Here is a 24,382-nt window from a genome sequence, read left to right as displayed (position 1 = left end):
AGACGCAGGAAAAAAATTTAGGAATTTTCTTTTCTTTCGGATTAACCACGCTCAGTTGAAACGGATTCCACTGTACTCGCAGAATCTGATCTATTAAAGAAGCCGTGCAAAGCAAGATCACAGAGAAACATTCGAGGTACAATCTCACACACACACAAAGAGATCCTGTGGGCTAAGGCACTGGGGCCATGTCTAGAACATTTACAACAATGTCTACATATGATATTGTGATGTAATCAATCAAGAGCGAAATTGTCCCAATTTCAACTTGCCACGACAGACCTCCAACGTAGCTGGCTCATCATGTCAGAAAGAAGGCAAGGCCTCAATACATTACACACAGCTGCCTGTAGATAATTTAAGGCCTCTATACATTAAACAAAGCTGCCTATAAACAATATGTGGCAAATTCCATTATACAAAGAAGGAGGGAAATTTGTGGGTTATGAAATATGAATAGGTTCTCTTGTCCCAACCTTAGACAACATCCAACCCAGACACACACACACACTCACGAAATAAATGCTACACCGAGCGCGAAAAGGCAACATGCCCTTGGCATTGGTAGTAATCACATCTGACTACTTTGTGGAGTGGAAAATAGAAGGGTTTGCACCACAGGTTTCACAAGACTCAACACATTGACCCCAGAATTGACTGACTTCCGTGGGTTGACGAAACTTGACTATGTTTCGCAACTCGACTCGACTAATTTCACATTTGCTTCTATTCGAGACAAAGAACAGATATAGTTATCAATCATATAGGACAAAGGAGTGTAACTTCCTTCCGAGAAGTTTCCTACAAAATTTTGTTCGCATACATAGCTGTTTGGATGTGAAACTCCTTAACATTATAATTATTATATATCTATGTAAATCACATCAGTCACTGAGACTGGTTGCTCGTCATTTTGGGTAGAAGCTTCAGCCGCTCTAAGGCACACCGGCAACATGAAGGCCAAGGCAAGGATGTTAAATCATATAGCTTTCATTCCCCCCCCCTCCCCCAAAAAAGAATAAAAATAATAATAAAAGAAAGAAAAATTGTTTTTCAGCAACATCAGTTCTGTCCATTACTTGTGTCTTTTCTCTGTTTGAGTAAACACATCGTAGAAGCATATGGACACAATAACAGTCATCTAGTGCAGGAACAAAGTAAGATGGATAGACAGAAACGACAGAGGGAAAGAAAAGAAGTAGGACTTACAACTGGTGCCCGCCTCCAACCCCCCCCCCCGGTCCCGGTATCTTCTTCACTATTAACCAACTTCACACCACAGCATTCATCCTCCAAACAAACAGGGACACCCATGTGCACACACAGCATTCTCGGACACACGCACACACACAAACATCACTCTCAGACACACACACATACGCACACCACTCTTGGAATACACACACACACGCACACCACTCTCAGACAAACACACACACCACTCTCAGACACACACACACACACCACACACTCAATGTTTGAGAACAGGCGAGGTCCAGACAGCGGAGCTGGTCCTCTTCTTGAACCGGTACTTCTTCACCATGGGGAACAGCAGCTCCAGGTTGGGGGCGTCGATGTGCTGTGTGCGGAAAATGGCCTCCACGTCAGGGGGGTTGGAGAACTGTTGGATGATGGCGATTCGCAGCTCATTTCCTGTTGGGGAAGGGGGACCATGTGGGATAGAGAAGAATAAAAAGGTCACAACGGGTCAGTGGAATAAAGGGGGGTTGCAGGGATTTATAAAACAAAGAAGAAGCCAAACACATGGGTGAGAGAGAAGAATAGGTCATATCGGCTCACAGCAGAGTAGTCAAAAATTCTTTTTTTTTTAAAAAGGAAAGAATTTTTTTTTTTTAAAGAAGTTTTTTCAAAAACATGTAAGATCAAAGACAACAATATTTCTCTTAGACAATGGGTGGCTGTCTTACACAATTTCAACTGTACTATAAATTGTAAGTATCCTCTTCATTCCGATAACGGAAGACACAAGGGTTACCAAAAGCACTGATGTATATGTGAGTGTATGTTGCCTGCTGTGTGAGAAAGTGTGTGTGTGTGTGTATGTGTGTTGCCTGCTGTGCATGTATGTGGTGGTTTTGCATGCTGGGGTTGAAAACCCACCTAATGCCCACTCAGGGATTTTCTTCTTGGGCGCGTCGTCGTCGTCGGTGGAATCGTCTGAGCCCTTGTCGTCGATATCGTAGTTGTCAGGGTTGGGGCTGGGTTTGTACACCTTCTTCTTCACTGGCGTCATGTCGTAGCTGTTGCTGCAACACACGAGCGGGAAAAAGAGGAAGAAAAACAAATTAATACAATGTTAGGTAAGAGCTTTTAAGTTGTTGTGTAAGTTGGTTTGACTGTTCTAAAACATTTGCTTTCATAGTATGGTGAAATCATAGACAGTATAACACGGATAGCTCAAATTCGTCGGGACCAGCCTCAGTAGTTTGAGGGATACGTGAACAGTGTTATGGCATCGGCTGTGTCAGAGAATCAAGGAAAGCAACAAAGATTTCTACTTTGGGGGCAAAATGATAGATTGTGTGATGCACACCTGTTCCCCTCGGCCACTCCATACAAACTTAGTCTAGCTAGGCCTAGGGCCTAGGCACGCGTGTCGAGCAGCGCACTAAAAATAGCACAGCTAGCTGCTTCTGTGGAGGGGGGAAGGTAGTATTTTATCGACCTTGCCTTTTTCGGTCAAGTACTTTTTAAAATGATTATTTTGTCTCAAGTTCACCTCAAAGGACATTGACTTTAGACTTCTACGACGGCGTAATTAGTTCGACTATTCCATGTTTGTGTTTGAGCTCCGCGTAATTTTCTTACAAAGATAAAGAAGAAAAAGACTGGGACTCAAGCACAGCTCGACGGATGCGTGACTTTGAGTCTTCTGTGTTCGACCTATCCGGGTTATACAGCAATTTCCCCTGACACCACAGGCTATTTATTAGCGACACTTGAAGGGTTTTAAGAATATTTGAAATCACAGAATTTGTGGCACACGACTCGTGATTGTGAGGTTGTGAAATCGGGGGTTCGAGTCTCAGGCCAAATGTTGTGTCTTTGGGAAAGGCATTTAACACAAATTTTCCCCACTTCACCCAGGTGGGAATGGGTACCCGACAATATAGGCAGCTAAAGATCTTGACAGTATGTTAGTGTTTTAGCCCCTATAAAATGTTAGCTTGCACTGTTTGCTTTCCAAAAAGTTGAGGTTCTTTCAGAATTGTCTCAGGTCTGCTGGGGTAATAATATAGATTGTTAAGCTGGCTGTTGAGCGTGAATTTGCGCTGTACAAATGTCATCTAATATCATTATTATCATCATTTTTGGACAACAGAACCCAAGTCCCACCAGAACTTAGACAGGAAAAAACCAACCTTTTGTCAACAGAAGTGTTTGAAGCCAGAGTCTGGGTTGTGTTCAGAGCAGGGGCAGGCGCTTTGTTTAGAGTGGCGTTGTGTTTGTCAATCATTTGCTGCAGCTCGGCCATCTCCTTCTGGTTCTGGTGGGCCTTCTGAGAGGCCATCTTGTTCTTCTGTTGCCGTTCTTTCTCCTGAAATTGACAACAACAGCCCATCATGTTTCGGCTGCAAACTACAGCAACATGTTGACAAATCTAGAAAAGACCTCCCAAGGGGACAATTAATAGCCTCACCAAAATTTTAAAGGCAGAAAAATTAAACATGTAAGGAAGACACAAAAGGAAAAAAAAACGCTTAAAGAGGAACTTTTTTCTCTCTCCAATTTTGATGCACTCTCCAACCCCTTTTCACATGCGGACCACACAAACGTTTTGTATTTCATCAAGTCAAGTGGAACTCAATCTGAGTAGTCAGTGTACAGTAGAGAAACAGAACTGAATGCAAATATGATATATCATTTAATATTAAAAACATTATATCGAAATAAAATAAATACAGAAGCTTATTCTTTTTGGACATAAGTGCAGGAACAAAACAAGCAGAAATTGAGAGATGGAAAACGTTTTATTCTGTTTGCAGAAAATCCAACGAAATTTGTTATCTTTTTAGCTGTTCCAACTTTTACATCATATATGCTTATTTTCTCGTCTCATGAACACTGAGCATTCCGGGGAAATGCACTGACAGAAATACGGTCAAGAATGTAACAAAAAGTCTAGTTAGCCTGACAGTGTCACTCACCATTGCTTTCAACTTTTCCATTTCCTCCCTTATCTTCCGTTCTTTTTCCTCTCTCTTTTCCTTTTCCACTCGTTCTCTCTCAGCTCTCTCATTGGCCATTTGACGATCCCTGGGAGAGAGAAGCATAATAAGGACAGTTTAGATTTAGTTAGAGTTTTACAGCACTTGCGACACAAAAACATAAGTTAGTCATATAAGTGCCGAAGACTAGAGGAGTACTAAACAGTAACATACAAATAAAAGAAGGAGCAAAGATCAGGACGACAGAGATGTTTGATACGAAAAAGGTAGCAAACCACACCAGAGCACCCGCCAACCACCCTCATGGTGAAATAGACAGACAGAAACAACAGAAGGAAAGAAAAGAAGTAAGACATTCCAAACACCCACTGAAAAAGTCAACACAGCAAGACAGAATTGGACACAGCTAAAAGTAAAAATATAACACGTACATGCGTGTGCATGAAGCACTTTCCACTCCCCAGAGAATGCACATTAAACTCGCAATCAGACATTCTTTTCAATCTGTGCATGTGTAATCTTTTTTTAAAATTAAACGTTCCTTAAATATACGGAAAACTGACAAACTTGGTAATCCTTATTATTATATAGTGGGAAAAAAGTAACAAACAAGATGAGTTTGGGGATGGAACACAAACTAAAAATTGGTTTAAGAAAGATAACACAACCCCCCCCCCCCCCCCCTTAAAGTAGTAAACAGGAATAAAACAAAGACAAACACCCCCCCCCCCCCCATAGCAGTTAAGTGCACACTTTAAAAAAGACACTGGCTAAAAATTACCTTTTTCAATACAAAAAAATTCACGACAACCCTGTCTTGAGTACCATGACTAGAATAATCATTTGCCAGACCACACATATTACGATATATTTAAGTCCCGCAAATGTTTCCTTCTTTCTCCTGTCCCTACCACAGACAATACCCATACTGCAGCAAAGAAAAAGGGCTGAAGACCTCACCATTTTTAACCCTATCCTATGTCCTGTTTTATATCATATCCATACGACACGCGGAACTCTGTGCCACCACTTTCCAAAGAGGAAATTTACTCGTTAATCTGATCCGTACGCTTTGAATAGCGATTTGTCAAAATGACTTTTTGAGAAATACTGAAAGTTTCAAAGAGATCTTTGTGCGAGAAGTATTCTAAAATGTGAAGAATACAACCCCGGAGGTACAAAATGACCCCAGGGCGTACGGATAGGGTTAAACATGACATTGGGCCCAAGGGCAAAAGCTCAAAGCCTACTGAATTAACAACAGCAACAAAACAAATTTTCTGCAAACACCACTCACTTTTCTAGTCTGATCCTCTCTCTCTCTCGTTCGCGTTCCTCCTCCTGTTTCTTCAACCTTGCCAAATCCTCCAGACGTCTCTGCTCCAGCTCAGCCTTCCTCTCGTCCTGTCTCTTCTTTTCCTCCTCAATCCACCTCTTCCTCTCCAGCTCTTCATGTTCCTTCTTTCGCTGCATGTATTTCTCCTGCTCTTTCGCTTCCTCTTCCTGCGGAATTGACACAAACAATTGAGATTGACGCATGCGAGGACAGCAATGACAATTTACCAATGTTGAGACCCATGCCTCTTATCACAGAACCTGTCAACCTCGGTCAAAAAGAAATAATTCTCTTATTACTTGCAAAAGCAATTTTTTAAAAGTAAAATAAAACCAACAACACAGAGTAATTAGGAAAAAGAGATAATGTCACAGCTAAATCGCAGAATATTGAGTGCCTTTCTATTTAAAAAGTCTGACGACATAAAGAATTTATAAATCTGTCAAACACTGGCATAGCCAGCCCAATGAAGGAATCCTGTCTGACAGTGTTCAAAACTTATAATCCCTAACAACTGATTACGAATAGCACTAAGTCAATGCGCGCGGACCAAAACCACTAATATTTAAGGTGCACCAGAGCATTAATAGGCTATAAAGTGAAAAATTCACAAGCCTGATGAGGAAAACCTTACCAGCTCTATCAGTTTCTTTACTCTTTCTTCTTCCTCCTGCTTTCTTCTGGCGTCTGCCTCCATCTGCTTCTTCAGTCTGATCAGCCAGAGGGATAAAAGGAACACAATTTACTTAAACAGGAAACTTTATCTTTAGTTTTAGTAAGAGTTTACAGAAATTGCAACACAATAAGGACATATAAGTGCTGAAGAATAGATGTGTTACAAGACAGTAACAAACACAAAAAAGGAGGAGAGATCAGGACGATAGATGTTTCATAGGAAAGAAGGAACAAACCACACCAGAGCACTCGCCAACCACTCACTTTAGCACTCACAACACAAATAGGTCTTATAAGATTAGAGGTGTTACTAGGGAGTAACATTACATACAAAGAAAGGAAGGAAAAAATTTGTTTTAGTAGACGTTTTACGGCGCTCGCATCTGCATATGGTCATATGAGCGCCAGAAGATTAGAGGTGTTACAAGAGAGTAACAAACATAAAAAAGAAGAAGGGGAGATAAGGACGATAGATGTTTGATAGGAAAGAAGGAGCAAACCACACCAGAGCACCCGCCAAGCACTCACGAAGGAAAAAAGGTGAGGACAATAGATGCTCGACATGAAAAAAGGAACAAACCACACCAGAGCGCCCATCAACCAGCAACAGCTTTAAAGTCACATGAATATGAAAAGACAAAAATTAGGGGATTGGGTGCTGGGTATAGAGAATCACACCAACTTGATGAATGGTCACTTGGTGCAGAGAAAAGATGAGATAGATTTGATTTAGTAAGAGTTTTACTGCACTAGCAACACAATAAGTTCATATAAGTGCTGAAGATTAGAGGTGTTCAAGAGAGTAACAAGCATAAACAAGAAGAAGGGGAGATAAGGACGATAGATGTTTGATAGGAAAGAAGAAGCAAACCACACAAGAGCACCCGCCAATCACCCACAAAGGTGAGATAGACAGAAACAACAGATGGAAAGAAAAGAAGTAAGACATGCCTGTGGCGCCCTCTAAACATCCACAATAAAAGTCAGCAGCAACAAGACAAATTTTGTACACATTTTACATCTAGAACAGGAGTGCCAAAATGTTGCGATGAGAGCAATCTAAAAAGAAACACATGCAGTAGAAAGTATCAGGATCACAACTCCCTGTAGACAAATCTATAGAACAATCAAAATTTAAAAAGAAAGAAAGATAAAGAAATTACAAGAAAATTTTTTTATGGGAATATGAAATCTCTAAAAATTTCTACATTTAACAAAACATCCAGACACACCAACGAAACTCACCTCATCTTCTGTCTCTCCCTCTCCTCCTTTATTCTTTCTTCTGTCATTTTCGCCTTGAGCACAGCCTTCTCTTCTAACTTCTTGTTGATTCTCTCCTTTTGTTCTTGCTCTTTGCGAAGTTTTTGCTCTCTCGCTTCAGCTACTTTCTTCTCCTTTTCCTCTCTTTGTCTGACAACAGAAAACAGCATTTCAAGCAAGGGACTCAAAAAACTCTTTACTTTATTCTAATGTACTTTTAGTAAGAGTTTTACCGCACTTGCAACACAACGAGGTCATATAAGAGCCGAAGATTAGAGATGTTACTAGAGAGTAACACACAAAGAAAATGAGGAGGAATAGAGTACATAAACGTTTGATAGGAAAGGAGAAAACCACACTAGAGCCCCCAACAACCACCAACAGTAAGAGGTGCTGAAGATTAGAGGTGTTACTAGAGAATAACATACAAAGAAAAGAAGGAGAGATAAGTATGATAGATGTTTGACAGGAAAGAAAGAACAAACCACATCACAGTACCCGCCAACCACCAACTAGATTTGGTAAGAAACATCCCTTCGTCTTCTACCTGAAAAAGTCTTTAAAGCAAACAGTTCATGCTCTCAAATACAAATAAAATATCATTCCCTGTGCATTCTCAGTCGGCAAACAATAACTATCCCCAGAGCTCACAAAATTCAAATAGGTCAATATCCTCATACGATCTTAATCATAACAAGGTATGAACAAGAAGAGATTGCCCACATCCATACAACATGATTTATCCCTTTGTAAAACACTGTTATCAGGGTTGGTGATTTTTTTGATAAAAATTTTAAAAAATCGATTTTTTAAATAAAAAAAACAAATGTCGACACAGTTTGGGATTTTTGGTGGCTAAAAAGTATGTTCTTTTAGTGCAAAATGCATTGTCTTTATTTTAACTAATGATCAATTTAAACAACTGCAATTTTAGAAAGCCTTAATCTGCTATCAGTGAATTATGGCTACAGACAAAAAATGAAGAAAATGTCAGTCTAAAAGGAGGGGGGGGGGGGGGGGGGGGGGGTAATTATGCATAGATAAACTTTCATTTTATTTTTATTACAGTGTGTGTATGTGTGTGAGCATGCGCTTGTGTTTGTTTAAAAAGAAAAAGAAAATGCTAATTTCAATTATGAAAAAAAAGTAAATTGAATACTGTATTATTTTACTACTTTCAGTGACAGGGGGGGAAAGCAGACTTTTAAGCAATTTTAGTCTACTAAACCTTATATCTGTTTTATAAAACCCAGGAAAGGAATTCTGAATGTTTAAAGATGTAAAAACAGAAAACATTTTTTTAAAGTGATTTAAATCTCTGAGTTTTATTTTTAAAATCAAGTTGATTTAAATTTTAAAAAATCAACTGATTTAAATCGACCCGATTTAAATCAACCCAACCCTGGTTTTCAATTATGAAAAAGTATTATTTTACAGTGACAGGTGGGAAAGCAGACTTTTAAGCATGATTATATTAGTCTACTAAACCTTATATCCGTTTAAAATAAACCAAGGAAAGGAATTCTGAAAGTATAAATATGTAAAAACTGAATACATTTTTTTGAAAAGTGATTTAAATTACTGATTTTTATTTTTAAAATCAAATTGATTTAACATTTTTTTTACTCTGGTTTCAATTATGGAAAACCTTATATCTGTTTTATGAAACCAAGGAAAGGAATTCTGAATGTTGAAATGTGTAAAAACCTAATAAAAATTATTTTAAAAAAAAGTGATTTAAATCACTGATTTTTAGTTAAAAAATCAAGTTGATTTAAATTTAAAAAATCAACTGATTTAAATCAACCCAAACCTGACTGTTATCAATAATCATATCGCCGATTGCCAATACAATACATTAGTTTGAATTTGCGTTAAAAGAAGCACACCAATACATAAACAGTCATTAGGTGCGGGGGGAACAAGCAAGACAGACAGACAGAAACAGCAGAGGGAAAGGAAAGAAAGACCTACAAGTGGCGCCCTTCAACCACCACTTCAATAATAAATAAATAATTTTCATTGTGGCCAATCAAACAAAGCCAAGAATCTTTACCTCCTCTGTTCTTCAATTTTCCGTTTTCTCAGTTCAGCGGCTTTCTTCAGTCTTTCTCTGTCCTTTGATTCCTTCTCCAACAATTTCATCTTTTTCTGTTCTTGGATCACCTGAGAGACAGAAACCATGCTGCACACCCGATGTTCCATGTATGGACATTTTTAAAGGCTGCCCCCAAAGAATGTGAGACAAAAAAGACAACCCAATAAGAGAATTTACTTTGTTTTTTGCCAAATATTCAATGAAAATCTAGTTCAGAGAGGAGCAAACCAAACCACATCAAGTACTTTCAAACTCAAGTTTAACGCTTCTGACATTAAAAAATGGATTTCTCAGATTTTTGCCTTAAGGGCGTAGATGAGTCAAATTTATAGCTCAAATTTGTATAATTCATTAATAAGATATAATAAAAGACAAGTTTAATTAGAAGAAAATGACTTCAGTTAAAAATCTATACACATTCGACCTCGGGTCGATTTTCAGCCAATATCGCCTTTCGTACATTGCGAGAAGTACATCGTCTCGTCAGCGTTCCTCACAAATAAAACGAAATCCGTCTAGTTTACCTGGTTGTTCTGCTTTGTGGGCGGTGTATTCCTCTTCAAGAACGAGGTCAGGACATTGTTGGAACGGTAGCTGGGTGTGGCGCTCAGAAAACTGTACACTCGACTGTTCTGTGCAAAGCTAGGCGTGCGATTCAGGAAACCTGAAGTCTTCAACTGTGCGCTGTGGAACTGGAAAGCTCTTGGGCTCTGAAAACAAAAAGAAAAGGATTTTAAAATAGCGACAAACTACTCATTAAAAAGCAAATCCTGATAAAAAACTGAGAACAAAATTCAACATTTCTTTTCAATATCATAGAGCAATACATACAGGGCAAAATTTGGACTTCCCTGTTTATCTGTGATTGTTTCACTATTACAGCATCCTGTTCGTTAGAACCACTCCATCCCCTTTACAAAACTCACCCCAGATCCAATAATAAACCAAAGTAAAATTCAACATTTATTTGTTATCCTAGGACATGTTATAGAAAATCTGGACTATTCTATTAATCTGTGTAATACTCATAATACTAAAACCCCACCAAAATTTTACGCTTTTGGATTTTTGTACAGTGATGAGATCGATAACAACAACAACAAAGTAAAAAAGAGTCAGACACTAATCGAGCCACTTACCCTCCTCGGGGAGAAAGGAGACGTCACATCGTCACGTTCTTCGTCATCATGGCTCTCGCCTCCTGGTGGACCACGGAGTACACAATGTGAGGAAATTGTTTTTGTTTGGTTTTAGAAAGATTTTTGCAAGTGCTGCAACACAAACACCTCATAACAATATATATAAGCCAAGCATAGACGTTCTAGTAAGATTTTTGTAAAACTTGCAACACAAATACCTCATTAAAGCGTAGAACATTATGGGTGTTACAAGACTGTAACATACAAAGAAAAGAAGAGGACAGAAAAGGACGATGGATATTTGATTAGAAAGATGGAGCAAACCAAACAAAAGCATGAGCCAACCACCAATAGCGATAATCTCCGGTAAAGATAAACTAAGTCAGATAGACAGGGTTTACTTTTTTAAACTTTTTGTAAGAGTTCTACCGTACTTGAAAGAAAGTTACGCCAAACAGGTGCTTAAGATAGGTGTTAGGACAAAGAAAAGAAGGAGGAGTGATAAGGATGATACATGTTTGATAGGAAAGAAGGAGCAAACCACGCCCAAAAACCAGCCAACCACCCATATACAATATTCATGATGGTCTCTATCTAAAGAAAGATGTACTAGGTAGCAGACATTGCTCATTGCTACCACCAAAACAAAAGTTACCACAACATTAAATGTGAGTCAAAGCAAATGTGCTACGGTTTGTGTAGATACCAAAAGTGGAAGAGGCAGAATTACGCCTCAACACAAAGACTGATATATGATGTATCAACAAAACTGAGCTTGATCTTGTAACTGCTCCAACAATTGGTCTTACCAATAGACACAAATAATTCACACAAAGAAAACATGCCAATACACTAGGTGAAATCAAATCAATACAAATAATTGCAAATAACTGACAGAAATTTCATCATTTTGAAAGCATAGTTTCGACAGTGTATATATATATAACAACTCTGACTACATATGAACTAAGGTAATATCATGAAATGAATACATTAGACCTGCATGTGAGCCTCAACCAGATTGTCTGAAAATTTTGTGCAACCCCCCCCTCCCCCATAAGAGCTTTTGTGCAGTGTTCTTCCTTATGTTGTTGGGGGGGGGGGGTGTGCCTAGATCCAAGAACAAGCGTCATCAAGTAATTTTTTGAAAAAGTAATTAATGGTAGTTTACGCCCTTTTCGACACTTCTTATCTAATTTAGGAGGCAGTCTGCTTCGACCCTGCTTTGTCAAGGCCGACGCGGGGGAAACCGATACAACATCCCATGGCGCAGCAGACGGACAGAACTCCTAGACAGAAATCTTCCCAACACAGGATTCAAACCCATGTCTTCTGCATACGATGGCAAAGCTTCTCATCTCTTCACCACTGACGCCAGTGGTGACATCCTCTTCTTAGTCTTCTCGAGTACTGCCTAACCATAAACTTGGAGGTCCCACTAGCAAGTTACGGACCGTTCACGTCAGCTAAAATTTGGCCAACAATGACCCCTCCTCCCTTTTCATTTTGTCATCTTCTGTCATCCCCCCCCCCCCCCCCTCCACTTGACGTCAACCAAAATGTACAAGTTAACATATACTTCCAACAAAACGTAGAGACAAACAGTGCGTCAACAAATGTGCCGAATTAAAATTTACACACAGCAAAACTTTTTTTACTTTTAGTCAGTTTTAAGGCACTTGCAACACAATAAGGTCACATTATAATTCCAAGATTATAGAGGCATTACAAGAAAGTTGAGTAGTAAGAAACACAAAAAAGAAAGAGGGATGAGACATAAGGACGATGTTTGATAAGAAAAAAGGAGCAAACCCACAAAACTACACTCAGCTTTTAACACAACAGCAAAAGTGATAACAAAATAACAATGTGCCCTATTCCTTGTGCCAGAAAAGGAACACTCACCTCTAGTTTTGATTGGTGATGATGTTGATAGGGGAGATCTTGAATGCTGAAAACAGAAAAACAAATCGCATTAGACCAATAGCTTCATCAGTCTCCTCTTTAAATATCCAGGAGGGTTCCCCCATTTACCCTTCTTTCATTTCTATCTATCTATATGTTGTACATTACAAAAATAACCCTGGAATTAGCAGCCACAGAGAAGTTTCTCTTCCCTAACCCACAGGCTTTGGAAGTAAACACATAATGTCAGTAGAATAATTTGTTCTGTTGATTTACTAAGAGTTTTATAACACTTGCAATACAATTAAGTTATGTAGTGCCAAAGAATAGTGGTGTTAAAAGAGAATGACAAACAAAATAGAAAGAGGAGAGATAAGGATGATAGAAGTTCGATAGTCAATGATAGCCACTGATGCAATTGCCCTTGGGACTTTGCTTCCTCAGTTTTCTTCAGCATTCACAACTGGCCCCCTCAACTAAAGTCGAATGTTCCGGGGGCAGGGTTTTGTTTTAATTGAAGAATGAGAAGTATATTACAACAATGATGGTCATTTAGTGGTGGGAGAAAGCAAGACAAACAGACAAAAATGAAACAAAACAACCCCCACTCCCTCCTCCCTAAAAGAAAGGATAGAAACGAAGTAAGACCTACTAGAGGCACCTTTCAACCACCCAAGGGCCCAAGGGAAAACAAACAGAAACTTCACAAGACTTAAAGTTTTTTAAATTTGCCTGCAAATTAAATTTTTTAAAATTGCTTTAACCCTATCCGTACGCCGTGTTTTACTATCGTATCCATACAACGTGGGGAACTCGTGCCACCACGATCCGTACGCTTTGCCTAGCAGTCTGTCAAAATGATTTTTCAGAAATACTGAAAGTTTCAAAGAGATCTTCGTCCTAGAAGTATTAAAAAATGTGAAGAATACAACTCCGGGGGTACAAAATGACCCCAGGGCGTATGGATAGGGTTAAAAAATGTACCCCCGCAAATTAAAAAAAAAAAGTTTTCATATCCACAAGAAGGATTCTGTCTGAAACAAAACCACTCACCATATGGTTGGGGTCACCGACGTACGATCTCGATCGCTTGGGCCTGGGAGACAATCCCCTCTCCTGGAGCAGCCGTTTCTTTCCACCGCTGTAAACGAGGAAAGATAAATAGACCGAATGTTAGTGTCATTATATCGAGAGAAAGCCTCTGCCATTAGCGGTCTTTGTTTTCAGTTTGGTAAAAAGTTTTACAGCATTCACAATTGCAAACGGTAATATGAGTGCGTAGGACAAAATAGTTTTGGGGCGACAAAATGTTATTTATCATCATTATTACAGTTTAGCATGCACAGAGCGAACACACACATAAAGAACAAATTTTTAGGTCCCAAGTGTTTTATTACATGTATATATTTTTTGCACTAAAAACACATAGCTCATAGTGAAATTCGTGCATAACAAAAAGAATTCCCCATCAGCCCATTTTCGCTATATATATATATATATATATACAAGCTGGGCCCCCTTCCAATGAAAGGAATGATCGGTGCTTTAATATCAACTAAAAGTATTGGCCTACTATATTTACAGTCTACTGGAATGGGACAATAAATCTTGAGAGATAAGAAAAATTATAAGGTCTAGATCTATACTCTCAAAACAAAATGCGCCTTGCAAAATATCACTTCCGGATTTTCTAAAATTACAAAGACAGAAGCGTCGGCCTACAAAAGCGATCGGCGAAATAAAGAAGTTTAACTTTTTGCAGCAAAACTGTCTCAAAACTGAAAAAACGAAGGGTGCCATGATCTGTGGAATATTTTAAAGAATATTTTGGCGAAAACCGCACGTCGATCGATGCAGCCATTAAAAAGCCTTTTGAATAGCAAAATTCGGCCACCACAAATAGATAATAGATATATGTGCGTGTGAGACTATCAATAATTAAATAAGTACATGTAATACATCGGTGAGGGGGCTCGGTGCATCAGAAAAGCTGTAGAGAGGAAGAGCCAGAAACAGCGACGCATTCTCTCCCGATGATCTCCATGCTAGAGTCCGGGATACGGAGCGTTCCGCTGTGAGCAGTGGATACGGCTGTTTAGACTACGTATATGTGCGTGTGGGACTATCAATAATTAAATAAGTACATGTAATAACTCACCAAGCGTTTTGAGCTTTGGACACGTTGGCCGGGGAGCCAGCCACAACCTCGTCGTCACTTAGCCCGGCTCCCAATCTGTTGTGAGTTGACACAGCGGGTTGTGCCGCACTAGGCTTTGGAACCATCCTGAAAGAAGAAATACTCATAGTTGTTTATGCTTAATTTAGACATGCGGATAACTTTAGAACGACAGATGTACGCCATTGGCCGATATAATTTATAGTAACAACCATCTTGTTTAACGTCATTGCTGGATTCCCACTTTGTTGTCGTTCATGGTGGCAACACGACCGCAAAGCACTATTGTAGTATTTTTAAAGCCTGTAGCCTACAGTGGCGCGGTGGCGGAGTGGTTAGTGCGCTTGTCTCCAAAGCAGAAAGTCCAGGTTCGAGCCTCGGTTCGGCCACGGATTTTTTTTCCTTGCCCATCCACCTCTAATGGGTACCTGACTTCGAGTTGGGAAGTAAAGGACTAATTTAAAAGAAAATTAAATTGTGTATGTTTCATAAATCCATCAAAGTCACGACATCACATGCTTTTTCAGTTAACTTATATATTTTTAAAGAAATATTTATTTTAAAAATTATTCCTTTACTTCCCCAACTCGAAGTCAGGTACCCATTACAGGTGGGTGGGCAGGAGGGGGCGGAAAAAAAATGCGTGGCCGAACCGAGGCTCGAACTTGGACTTTCTGCTTTGGAGACAAGCGCACTAACCACTCGGCCACCACGCCGCTGTAGGCTACAGGCTTTAAAAATACTGCGATAGTGCTTTACGGTCGTGTTGCCACCGTAAACGACAACAAAGTTGGAATCCCTCAATGACGTCAAACAAGATGGTTGCTACTACTATAAATATCGGCCAAAGGCATACATCTGTCGTTCTAAAGTTATCTGCATGTTTAATTTAGTATAGTATTTGTAAGAGTTTAAGGTTTACGGAAATTGAAAATAAGTCACATAAGTGCCAACGATTAGAGGTGTGTTACTGGAGAGTAGCATACAAAGAAAAGAAAGAGGAGAGCAGATAAGGACGATCTAGTTCTTTTTATAGAGGGGTGGGGCGGGGGAGTGAGACACACACACACACACTACATAGAAGGTTCTGTCAATAAATAATTGTGCTACATGTAAGTAAAAGGCAAAGGGGAAAAATTCAAGCCTTGTTAATTCAAGTCCAAAATAAAAATGAAGTGTCACACGAAACAAGAACAACATCTCCCCCCCCCCCCCTCCAAAAAAAAAGGAAGCAGAAAAAACAACACCCCTTCCTCCAGCCCCCCCCCCCCCCCAAAACCCACAAGACAAAAAAAACCAAACCCAAGACAAAAGGATAGTTTAGTTTTAGTAAGGTTTTACGGCGCTCACAACTGATAAGGTCATACGACAGGAAGGAGGATGTATGGCCACATGAATAAACCACTGGTCAAAGATCCAATCAATGAGTTGAGGAGGGGAGATCAATCCATAATCTTCCAACTTAGAACACAACATGTACCCCTCAACCAACATCTCAACCGAATTGGAGTAAAGCGGTCTGCTGCCTGCCCACTATGTGACTACCCCTCAGAGACGGTGGAACATCATCTGTTTTTCTGTAGAAAACTAATTGATTTAAGGGGATGTTTTCTTCCCAAGCTACCCCACACATCTAATTGCCTCTACTCCTCAAGACAACAGTTAGAACAAACATGCAACTATTACCGAATGGCATCATGCAGAAGAGTTAACGCTCAGAAGCTACTGGATCGCTAACAACAACAACATAAGGTCATATGAGCACAAAGGGGTTGAATTTAACAAAGAAATCCAAACGGGGAATCAGGCTTACTCTGCTCACCTCTCAAGCCTCAACAGAATAAAGTCCGCTTTGACTATCAAGGCACCCCAGAAATAGCAGTGCAAAGAGAGGGACAAACATACAAAAGAAACAGGAAAAATGACGATAGCAAGGATGAGGAAAGAAAAAGCAGCAGTTCCCTCTATGTTGTTCCGGCACAGTATGAGCATGACAAGATAAATCAGCCCATTTACAATTCTACTGTGCATAAGAACATGTTTATATATCTCACTTTTGACGAAAGGCTAAAGAAAAACTCACAACGACTCCACCAGGAGGGCATTGACTTCAGCTTTCTTCTGTCTGGTCCTGGTCCTAGTGCTGGGCTCATCCGATTGGTTCTCAGCTGGCGCCGCCTCTTCCTTCTCCTTCTGGGCGCGGGTTCGCGTTCTTGTCGACCGCTGAACAGGAGACGAATCTTCAGTAGACGCCGCCGCTTTCGCGGGAACATCTTCTCCCTTTTCATCACGATTTCTCGTTTCTTTTTCGCCGTCGTCCACTTTGGCATCATCACCCAACGCCTGCTGTTTCACAGCCCTGGCTCGCGTCCTTGTCGACCTCACGGGGGGCTCCTCTTGTTGAGGTTCTGGGCTGCTGTCTTTCGTGAAGGTCGAGTTGACCTTGCTGGCCGCTGGCTGAGCCTTTGGCGGCTCCTCCATTGTGCTGACAGACATCAGAGACTCCATTTCTTTCTGCTGCACCCTCGTGCGCGTGCGTGTGGACCTGCCCACTGCGGGGGCTTGTTGGGCGTTGTTATGGCTCGTGCTGTGATTTCCAGAACCACTGTTGTTATCATTATTCTCCTCTTCCTCCTCCTCTTCTTCTTCCTCATCGTCTCCGTCGTTGAAGCCCTGATCGCTGGACAAGCACGTACCGGATCCTGCCGCCGAAGCCGGAGTGGACGAAGCAGTGGTCAGAGCAGCAGCGGTGGTGGTGATGGCTATCACTGCTTTCACCGGAGTCGTCTTCGTCTGGACTTTCTCATATTCTTTCAGTCGGACCGCCTTGTCCTCAATGTCAAACACCTCGGTGACAATTATCTCCGTCTCGTTCATGACGTCGCGCGCCGGGGTAGGAGGCTCAAATTTCACCTCCTCCTCCACTTCCTCCGCTGAACAAGAGTCTGCTTCACTTGACTCTACGACATCCGCGGGAACGTCGCCAGAACCCTCCGTTTGAACAGGAGTCCCAGCCGAGCGCTTTTCCTTTACATTCTCTGATTTGTCTGAAGTGTCCATTGGTTCATCCTGACAACAAAAAAAAAAAAAAAGAAAAGGATTGTAGTACTTGAATGGACCAGTATGTGTGCAATGTCTGAAATGTCAATTTACATCACATTTTATTGCTAAGCTCATAGAACCATCAGGGAAAGGGGGTTATAGCAATGATCTTTATGAAAAATATATGAATAAATAAAAGTAAACACCCAATTCACAAAGGACTCAGATGAACAGATGATCAAGGAATATCATTATTTTATCAACTAAGAGAAAAACATCATCCAAGTAAGTTTTTTACTGTCCTGAAAGACAAACACTTCAGTCCTGATCTTAGGGCAGTCTAGTTCAGCTGTAGGACATTAAATACATTTGTGATCGAAAAGTTCCGGGTTTGACTCCTGGCTTAGCTCAATAATAATAATAATAAATAACATTTGTGAGGCAGCGTGGTGGAACCAGGCTCTCGTCAATTTTTGGGCATGTAGAGTTATTGGTATCATCTTAAAGCTTGTTCACTTGCCTTTATTTGGATGAAAAAAATATCCATTTATCTTGAATACAAGTCGAGATATTTGCGAATGAAGGAGATGGAGGTCACCTGTTTTCAGAGGTAAAATTTGTGAAAAAATGGCTGTCAAAGATTAGTTATTTCCTTAGTTTAAGAGTCCGTGGTAACTGAAAATTTACATTTTTTGGTGCCTTTAAGCGACGTCTTTAGAAAAATCCAAAGCAGAAATGAGTTCTTTAAGGGGCATGAAATGTGTTGGGCCAAAAATCAAAATTCAATAAAAAATTCCCAAACTTGCGGAAAAAAGCAAGTTTCATGACTTTCATTGTTTTGACGAGCGCCTGATTTCACATTTTATAGCGCATTTCCAAAAAAGTAGCTCAATGCACTTTACATTGAAATACCCATTTTCAAAACCTTTCTTACTACTTCCTTTCTTCTCATGCAATATATAAATGCACTCACACACACACAATAACACACTGTATAAACAGAAAGATTATTTGACCATGACTTAGTCACTAATGGATGCTGGTCAATCAGAAGAGGAAAATATATTTCGTTTTTGTAAAGTGTTTTGCGGCGCTCGCAACTGCATAAGGTCATATGAGCGCGCGGGACACACTTAATATTTTCAGTTGGTAGGAAATTCTGAAATTTGCCCGGGTGGCGGCCGAAGCCTACTCTTATCGATTTTAGACCACCAAGGGATCTTTAACGTGCGCAACTTGCACACTGGCCCTCCGAGATTTTTCGCCCTTGTCCGAGAAAGCTAGGTGTAGATCTTTCCTACCAGAAGATCAGGGGTGTGGCTGAAAGACAGCAGTAAGAAGAAGCGAAGGAGTAGCAGTAGAAAGGCTGCAGAAAGAATCAGGAGCCCAGAGGAAGGGGCAAAGGAGGTGAGGGGGTGGGGGAAGAAGGAGACGAAAGCAGACGACAACATTGCTAGAGAGCAGGAAATGAGGTGAAAGGGGACAAATTTAGAGAAGAAAATTTTTCTGTCGCTACCCGGATTCGAACCCGGGACCTTTTGAATGAGAGACCAACACTTTAACCTCTAGGCCACGAGAGCCCCCGGAAAATATATGAGAACGATAGGGATGCGCATTTAACTTGTTATATTGCTGTAAGTCCCTCAATGAAAGGGAGTTATTTTGAAGTCGCAAGAGTGGGGGACACTACAATTAATATATATATACTCTTTTAAAAAATCCTGATTTCTGCCACATTGTACCATAACAGAAGTGAACCCAGTTCAAAGTCTCAAAGCAAATGAGGAAAAAAAAAAGAAATAGGCTACTGTTTTTATATATATAGTGGGGGTTTTTTAAGCAACAATTCCATTCATCAATAAAAAACCAAGCTTAAGAAAAAGTTGAGTTACCTCTTTTTGTTGTTTCTTCAAACGTAATCTTGTTCTGACAGGCTTCTTAACCCCTGACTTCTGGGGAGAACAAAAAATTAATAAAATTGAGAGATTGTAAAAGCACAAATGCAAGAGAATAGTTTCTATTTTACAGAAAGAAATACGTAAATATATAACAGCACAACCCAGACAGAGCCCTTGAAACAGCCGTTCATAAAGCAAAAACATGCAGGTTTTGAACACAATGAGAAATAATGGACTAATGAAAATAGTTCGAAGAAGACTAAGACTAAGTTCACACTGAGCTCAGTCAGTTGCTGGCAGCAGCCGTCAGCAGCCAGCTGGAATCTGTCATTACACCATAATCTTCTTTCCCACCATGAAAGCTGGTGATACACGTTCAGGCTGGCCGCCAGCACTCGCTATTTGCCGTCAGCCAGCAATTTGCTTAGCCGTGTGCACACAAAACAAAAGGCTGGATGGTCCAATGGAAGTTATTTCCCACTATACCAACAGAGTGAATGTCCTTGATTCGCAGTCAATTCCCCGCAAAATGGACGAAGAGAAGCATATCATAACTGTCCAAAGGAGAACGGTGATAAGCGACAAAGAGGAAAAAAACTATCACAACCGAGATTATATCATAATAAATGCCACTTGGGAAGGCATTGGTTAAGCAGATCTTGAAAGGCCTCTGGTTTTATCCATATGAAATCAACACATTTCTGGGTATAGTCCATTTACTTGAGGAATCAAATGATGGTATTCCCAATGCACGCCACGATTGCGGTGAATTGGGTGAACACTATATTTCCGAGAATTCTGTTTCAATAATAGGTTCTGTAAAACCCAACACAGCAATATAATTCGTTTCTTCCTCCAAAAAAGCGCCATGGTTTTTTTTCTCCAAGTGAGGCATCAATTTGGCGGACAGTAACGGCCGGCTCTACCGTATACACTGCATGGCAGAAAGTTGCTGATGGCAGCTGGCTGACGACAACTAGCCGGGTTTAGCGTGAACATAGCCTTAGAGGAAGAATGAAACAGAAAGAGAGCTGAGAAAGAAGATGATGTGAAAGTAAAGATGGAAAAATTTGACCATAAGGCAGGAAGCTGGCTGAACGCAGTACCACAGTCTTTTCCAATGACAGATCCACTGAATATATATATATATATATATATATATATATATATATATATATATATATATATGTTAAAATAAAATTGCCTCGGCAGTTTAAAGATACCAGCTTGTTCAGCCAAATTTTTAAAGTAAAATCTCTGCCTCAAAACGATAAACTGGCCAATTCAAATAATTAAAGAGTATCTTTGAAAACCTGGCAGCCACAAAAGCTATAGCAATTGCACTTTATCTAACACAAAAACAGTCAATAAACAAGAATATGTTTTGCATTGTGGATTGAGGAACCTACAGGCGACTGTTCTCCTCAACCCACATCTAAAAAAATAGAGCATCAATTATATGACCATGTTTCGAGAAAGTACCTTCTCATCCTTTGACATCTGTTTGCCGGAGCTGCTGGACTTTCTGTGCTGAGACCTGCGGGAAAGCCTGGATCCAGACGACTTGGACGATTTCCGTTTGCCACCAGAGCCAGAGCCGGTGATGGGCGACTGAGACATCCCAGCATCCTCTTTCCGAGACACCTTCGAGGAGCTCACTGGCTTGCCACAGCTGCCGGGCGTGCCCGCTTTCACGAGCTTCACGGGGCTGTTGCTGGTACGCTGCTTCAGCATGGTTTCATAGGCGTTGGCCCGATCCTTCACGCTGGGGCTCCAGTCTTCCCCTGCAGTATCCTCACCGCAGACGTCAGACTTGGCCAGGTTCGACGTTAATTTCACCCTCGCCGCAGGAGGAGGCACGTTTTCATCGTTCGACACCGTAGCAGCGTCAGTTGACGAAATTATAGTGTTCTCACTTTCGGACTTAACCACTGCATCGAGATTAGCACTGGAGGTTTCTTGTTTCTTGTTAGCAGCCCTACGGCTCTGCCTTGTCGCCCGCGTTGTTTTGGGGCTTTCCTGTTGATGGACGACCTTACTGCACTTGCGCGTCGGGCGTCCTGTATTTCTTGGCTTCTCTTCCTCTGCCTCCTGAACTTCCTCGCTGAAAATAAAGTACAAAAAAAGTCTGTTACCCTGCCATGCGGAAACAGTCCAAAGTCTTCATGATCACACAACATCACAACAAGATTTAAAAGATTATGAAAATACTTATTGCAAACAGTCACAAAGTGTTACTCCTATTTCCCATAGAAGAGAGATGGTGATGGGACTTCTGGGACAGACTGATATTCTTGCACTGGAGGCCTCTGTGACATGTATTATGTATACAGTATTGCCCAAGTACACTTGACAAGACAGGACAGTTTTAATTTGAGTAATGACAAACACATTGATACAGTGGTGGTCGTTGAGGGCAGGAAAAAGTGATTGATACAACAGGGGGAGAGGCAAAGAAGAAAAAACTGCCAGTAGAACATTCCATTCTAACCATATGCAAGAAGGGGGGGAAGGAAATGTATCTGTACCAGCATCTCTACTGCGGTAGATTGAAATAATACTAATGGTGCCAATTTCCTACTCCTGCTCCTACGGGTCCAAATTTCAGAGCCAGAAATGAGTAGCATTTTTGGGATAAATTATCTTTATTCAATATATGCATTCAAATACTCATGTGCTACTGAAGTTGAAACTCCATTTAAGGACCAAAAAAAAAAACATTCATTCAAGTCTGATGATAACTCCAATAAAATGAAATTTCCTTTTTTTTCAAACAGACCTTCCAGTTCTGACTTACATTTTCTTCTGAAGCCACACTTAGAGCAAAGAAAATAGAATCACCCCCCCCCCACTTCATTCATTAAATTGAACTAAAAACCAAAGAGGTAGCTTACCAGGTAAGATCAAATTTAAGTTGGGTCGGTTTACTCTTGACGGTGCGGGAAACATTTCCATCTTCAAAGTCTTCCTCGATCACGGGCTCATTCTTCCTTGTTCGCTTCTGTGCTTTTTGTTTCAAAGATGGAGTCTTGGGCAACTGTTTTAATTTGGGGCTGGCAAAAACAAATTTCAAACATTCTTATCATGACACAAAATGGACAATCAGGCTATATGAAGTGGTAATATAAGGAGAAAGTGTAATTTTATAAAACATAGAGGAAAATCTTAAGGCACAAATCTTCACACATGACATCTTTAGGATAAAAAAACAACTTATGTAGTTATTATAATTATATTGCCATGAAACAACAGAAATTATCTCAAACATTAAGATTTACATAGTCTAAAAAACATGAAAGCACTGACTCTGTTCTAGAGGCATTACTAGCATTCTAAACATCTACACTCTAACCATTGGCAGCTACAAATAATTTAATGTGAAAACCATAGAGCATCCAGAGAATTTTTATGCGTTCATACGGAGTTGGTATAAACTTATTCTGAATATTTAAAGTAAAAAAGACAATGCATAAAAGTATAAAAACCTCATGCAAGCTGAAATTTAAACATACAATGATTCAAATTAAATCTTTACATATTGTGCTCATATAAAAAAAAATATATAAAAGGAAGGTACCTGTCATTGGCATATGACTTCGAAGCTTCTTCTACGATTTCTTCCACAAACTGAAAGCCTTCTCTGATCTCTTCCAGTTTTTCCAGCAGATGGTCATGACACAGTCGCTCGGTCGCAGCCACAAGAGACAGGCATGCAGCAGGAAAGTCTGCAAACCACACAGCTGAGTTCGCCATGGCCAGAGCCCTTAATGAATGACTCTCAGACCTCCAAATATCCACCTGCTAAATTTAAACTACACACACACACAAAAAGAGAGTAAAAATTCAGGAATTAATTTACAATATAATAGAAGAAAAAAAAAGGTGTATTTAAATACACTGAGTCGTAATTTTGCTTGTCCAACAGTACCAGATTCTACAAGAAAAAAGCTAGGATGATTTCCTAAATCTTTAAATGTAGTCCAGCCTCATCATATTCATGGTCGTATTATATTATAAATATTATAATATAAATTTGTTGTTAAAATTAAAGAGAGACAAAAATAATGAAACCTTGTCAGGGAAACGTATAAAATTCAATTGCATCTTATGTTAATTTGAAATCCTTAATATTATTATTTTAAAAGCAAGTGAAGGATAACTGTTCTATAAGATCTAGATGTTTGATAGAAGAAGGAGAAAGGAAGCAGCAAAGCAAAACATCAGAGCTACTCTGCAAAACATCCAAGGAGTAAGGAAGGGGCTTTTCTAGGCAGGCTATCACTTAGACTTCACTACAAATAAATCGATCGAAGCGACTATTTCTCCGAACGTTAGGGAAAATAAACTTGAACTCTGTTTCTCCGAACTGTTTCCATTCTCGAGATTTTTTGGTTATTTGCGAGAGTTCGGGGTCATCTTTCATTCTGCAAGGACAGGAAAGAAACATTTTTGAAAATAGAGTTCAATTTCTAGAGCTAGAGGTTTTTAGATATCTGAAAGTTCAGATAGTTCAATTGTGGTTGGGGCAACGTTCCCGGACTACGAAGTTGCGAGAAAACAAGACTGCTCGATTTTGGTAGTAACATATTTCGCATTTAGTCACCCGCCTAAAGCAAATCCTGTATCACAAAAAATCCCTCTACTCATATTGTACGCCCCC

General features: G+C 40.1%; 1 protein-coding gene across 4 annotated transcripts in view; it reads right to left on the bottom strand.

Moving 5' to 3' along the window:
* Nucleotides 1-1,456: 1,456 nt before the first annotated feature.
* LOC101862140 (inner centromere protein A) overlaps nt 1,457-24,382 on the bottom strand; it is a 26,274-nt gene continuing 3,348 nt past the window's right edge. For 3 of the 4 annotated variants that reach the window (XM_005108290.2, XM_013088037.2, XM_013088038.2), the window contains exons 2-19: nt 23,300-23,534; nt 22,617-22,775; nt 21,205-21,826; nt 19,717-19,776; nt 16,866-17,851; nt 14,765-14,890; nt 13,660-13,747; nt 12,607-12,652; nt 10,702-10,763; nt 10,087-10,272; nt 9,521-9,630; nt 7,447-7,614; nt 6,161-6,236; nt 5,488-5,693; nt 4,170-4,278; nt 3,384-3,559; nt 2,122-2,267; nt 1,457-1,653 (exon numbers count right to left, since the gene is read on the bottom strand). In XM_005108290.2, the coding sequence (XP_005108347.1) occupies nt 1,472-1,653; nt 2,122-2,267; nt 3,384-3,559; nt 4,170-4,278; nt 5,488-5,693; nt 6,161-6,236; nt 7,447-7,614; nt 9,521-9,630; nt 10,087-10,272; nt 10,702-10,763; nt 12,607-12,652; nt 13,660-13,747; nt 14,765-14,890; nt 16,866-17,851; nt 19,717-19,776; nt 21,205-21,826; nt 22,617-22,775; nt 23,300-23,475 (3,684 nt within the window). In that variant the 5' untranslated portion in view covers nt 23,476-23,534 and the 3' untranslated portion in view covers nt 1,457-1,471. The remainder of the gene's footprint in view (nt 1,654-2,121; nt 2,268-3,383; nt 3,560-4,169; nt 4,279-5,487; nt 5,694-6,160; nt 6,237-7,446; nt 7,615-9,520; nt 9,631-10,086; nt 10,273-10,701; nt 10,764-12,606; nt 12,653-13,659; nt 13,748-14,764; nt 14,891-16,865; nt 17,852-19,716; nt 19,777-21,204; nt 21,827-22,616; nt 22,776-23,299; nt 23,535-24,382) is intronic. The other variant, XM_013088040.2, reaches the window with a different exon arrangement.

Source organism: Aplysia californica, unplaced genomic scaffold (genome assembly GCF_000002075.1).
Source record: "Aplysia californica isolate F4 #8 unplaced genomic scaffold, AplCal3.0 scaffold00675, whole genome shotgun sequence".
Taxonomy (NCBI): domain Eukaryota; kingdom Metazoa; phylum Mollusca; class Gastropoda; order Aplysiida; family Aplysiidae; genus Aplysia; species Aplysia californica.
This window is presented reverse-complemented; position numbering and strand designations above follow the sequence as displayed.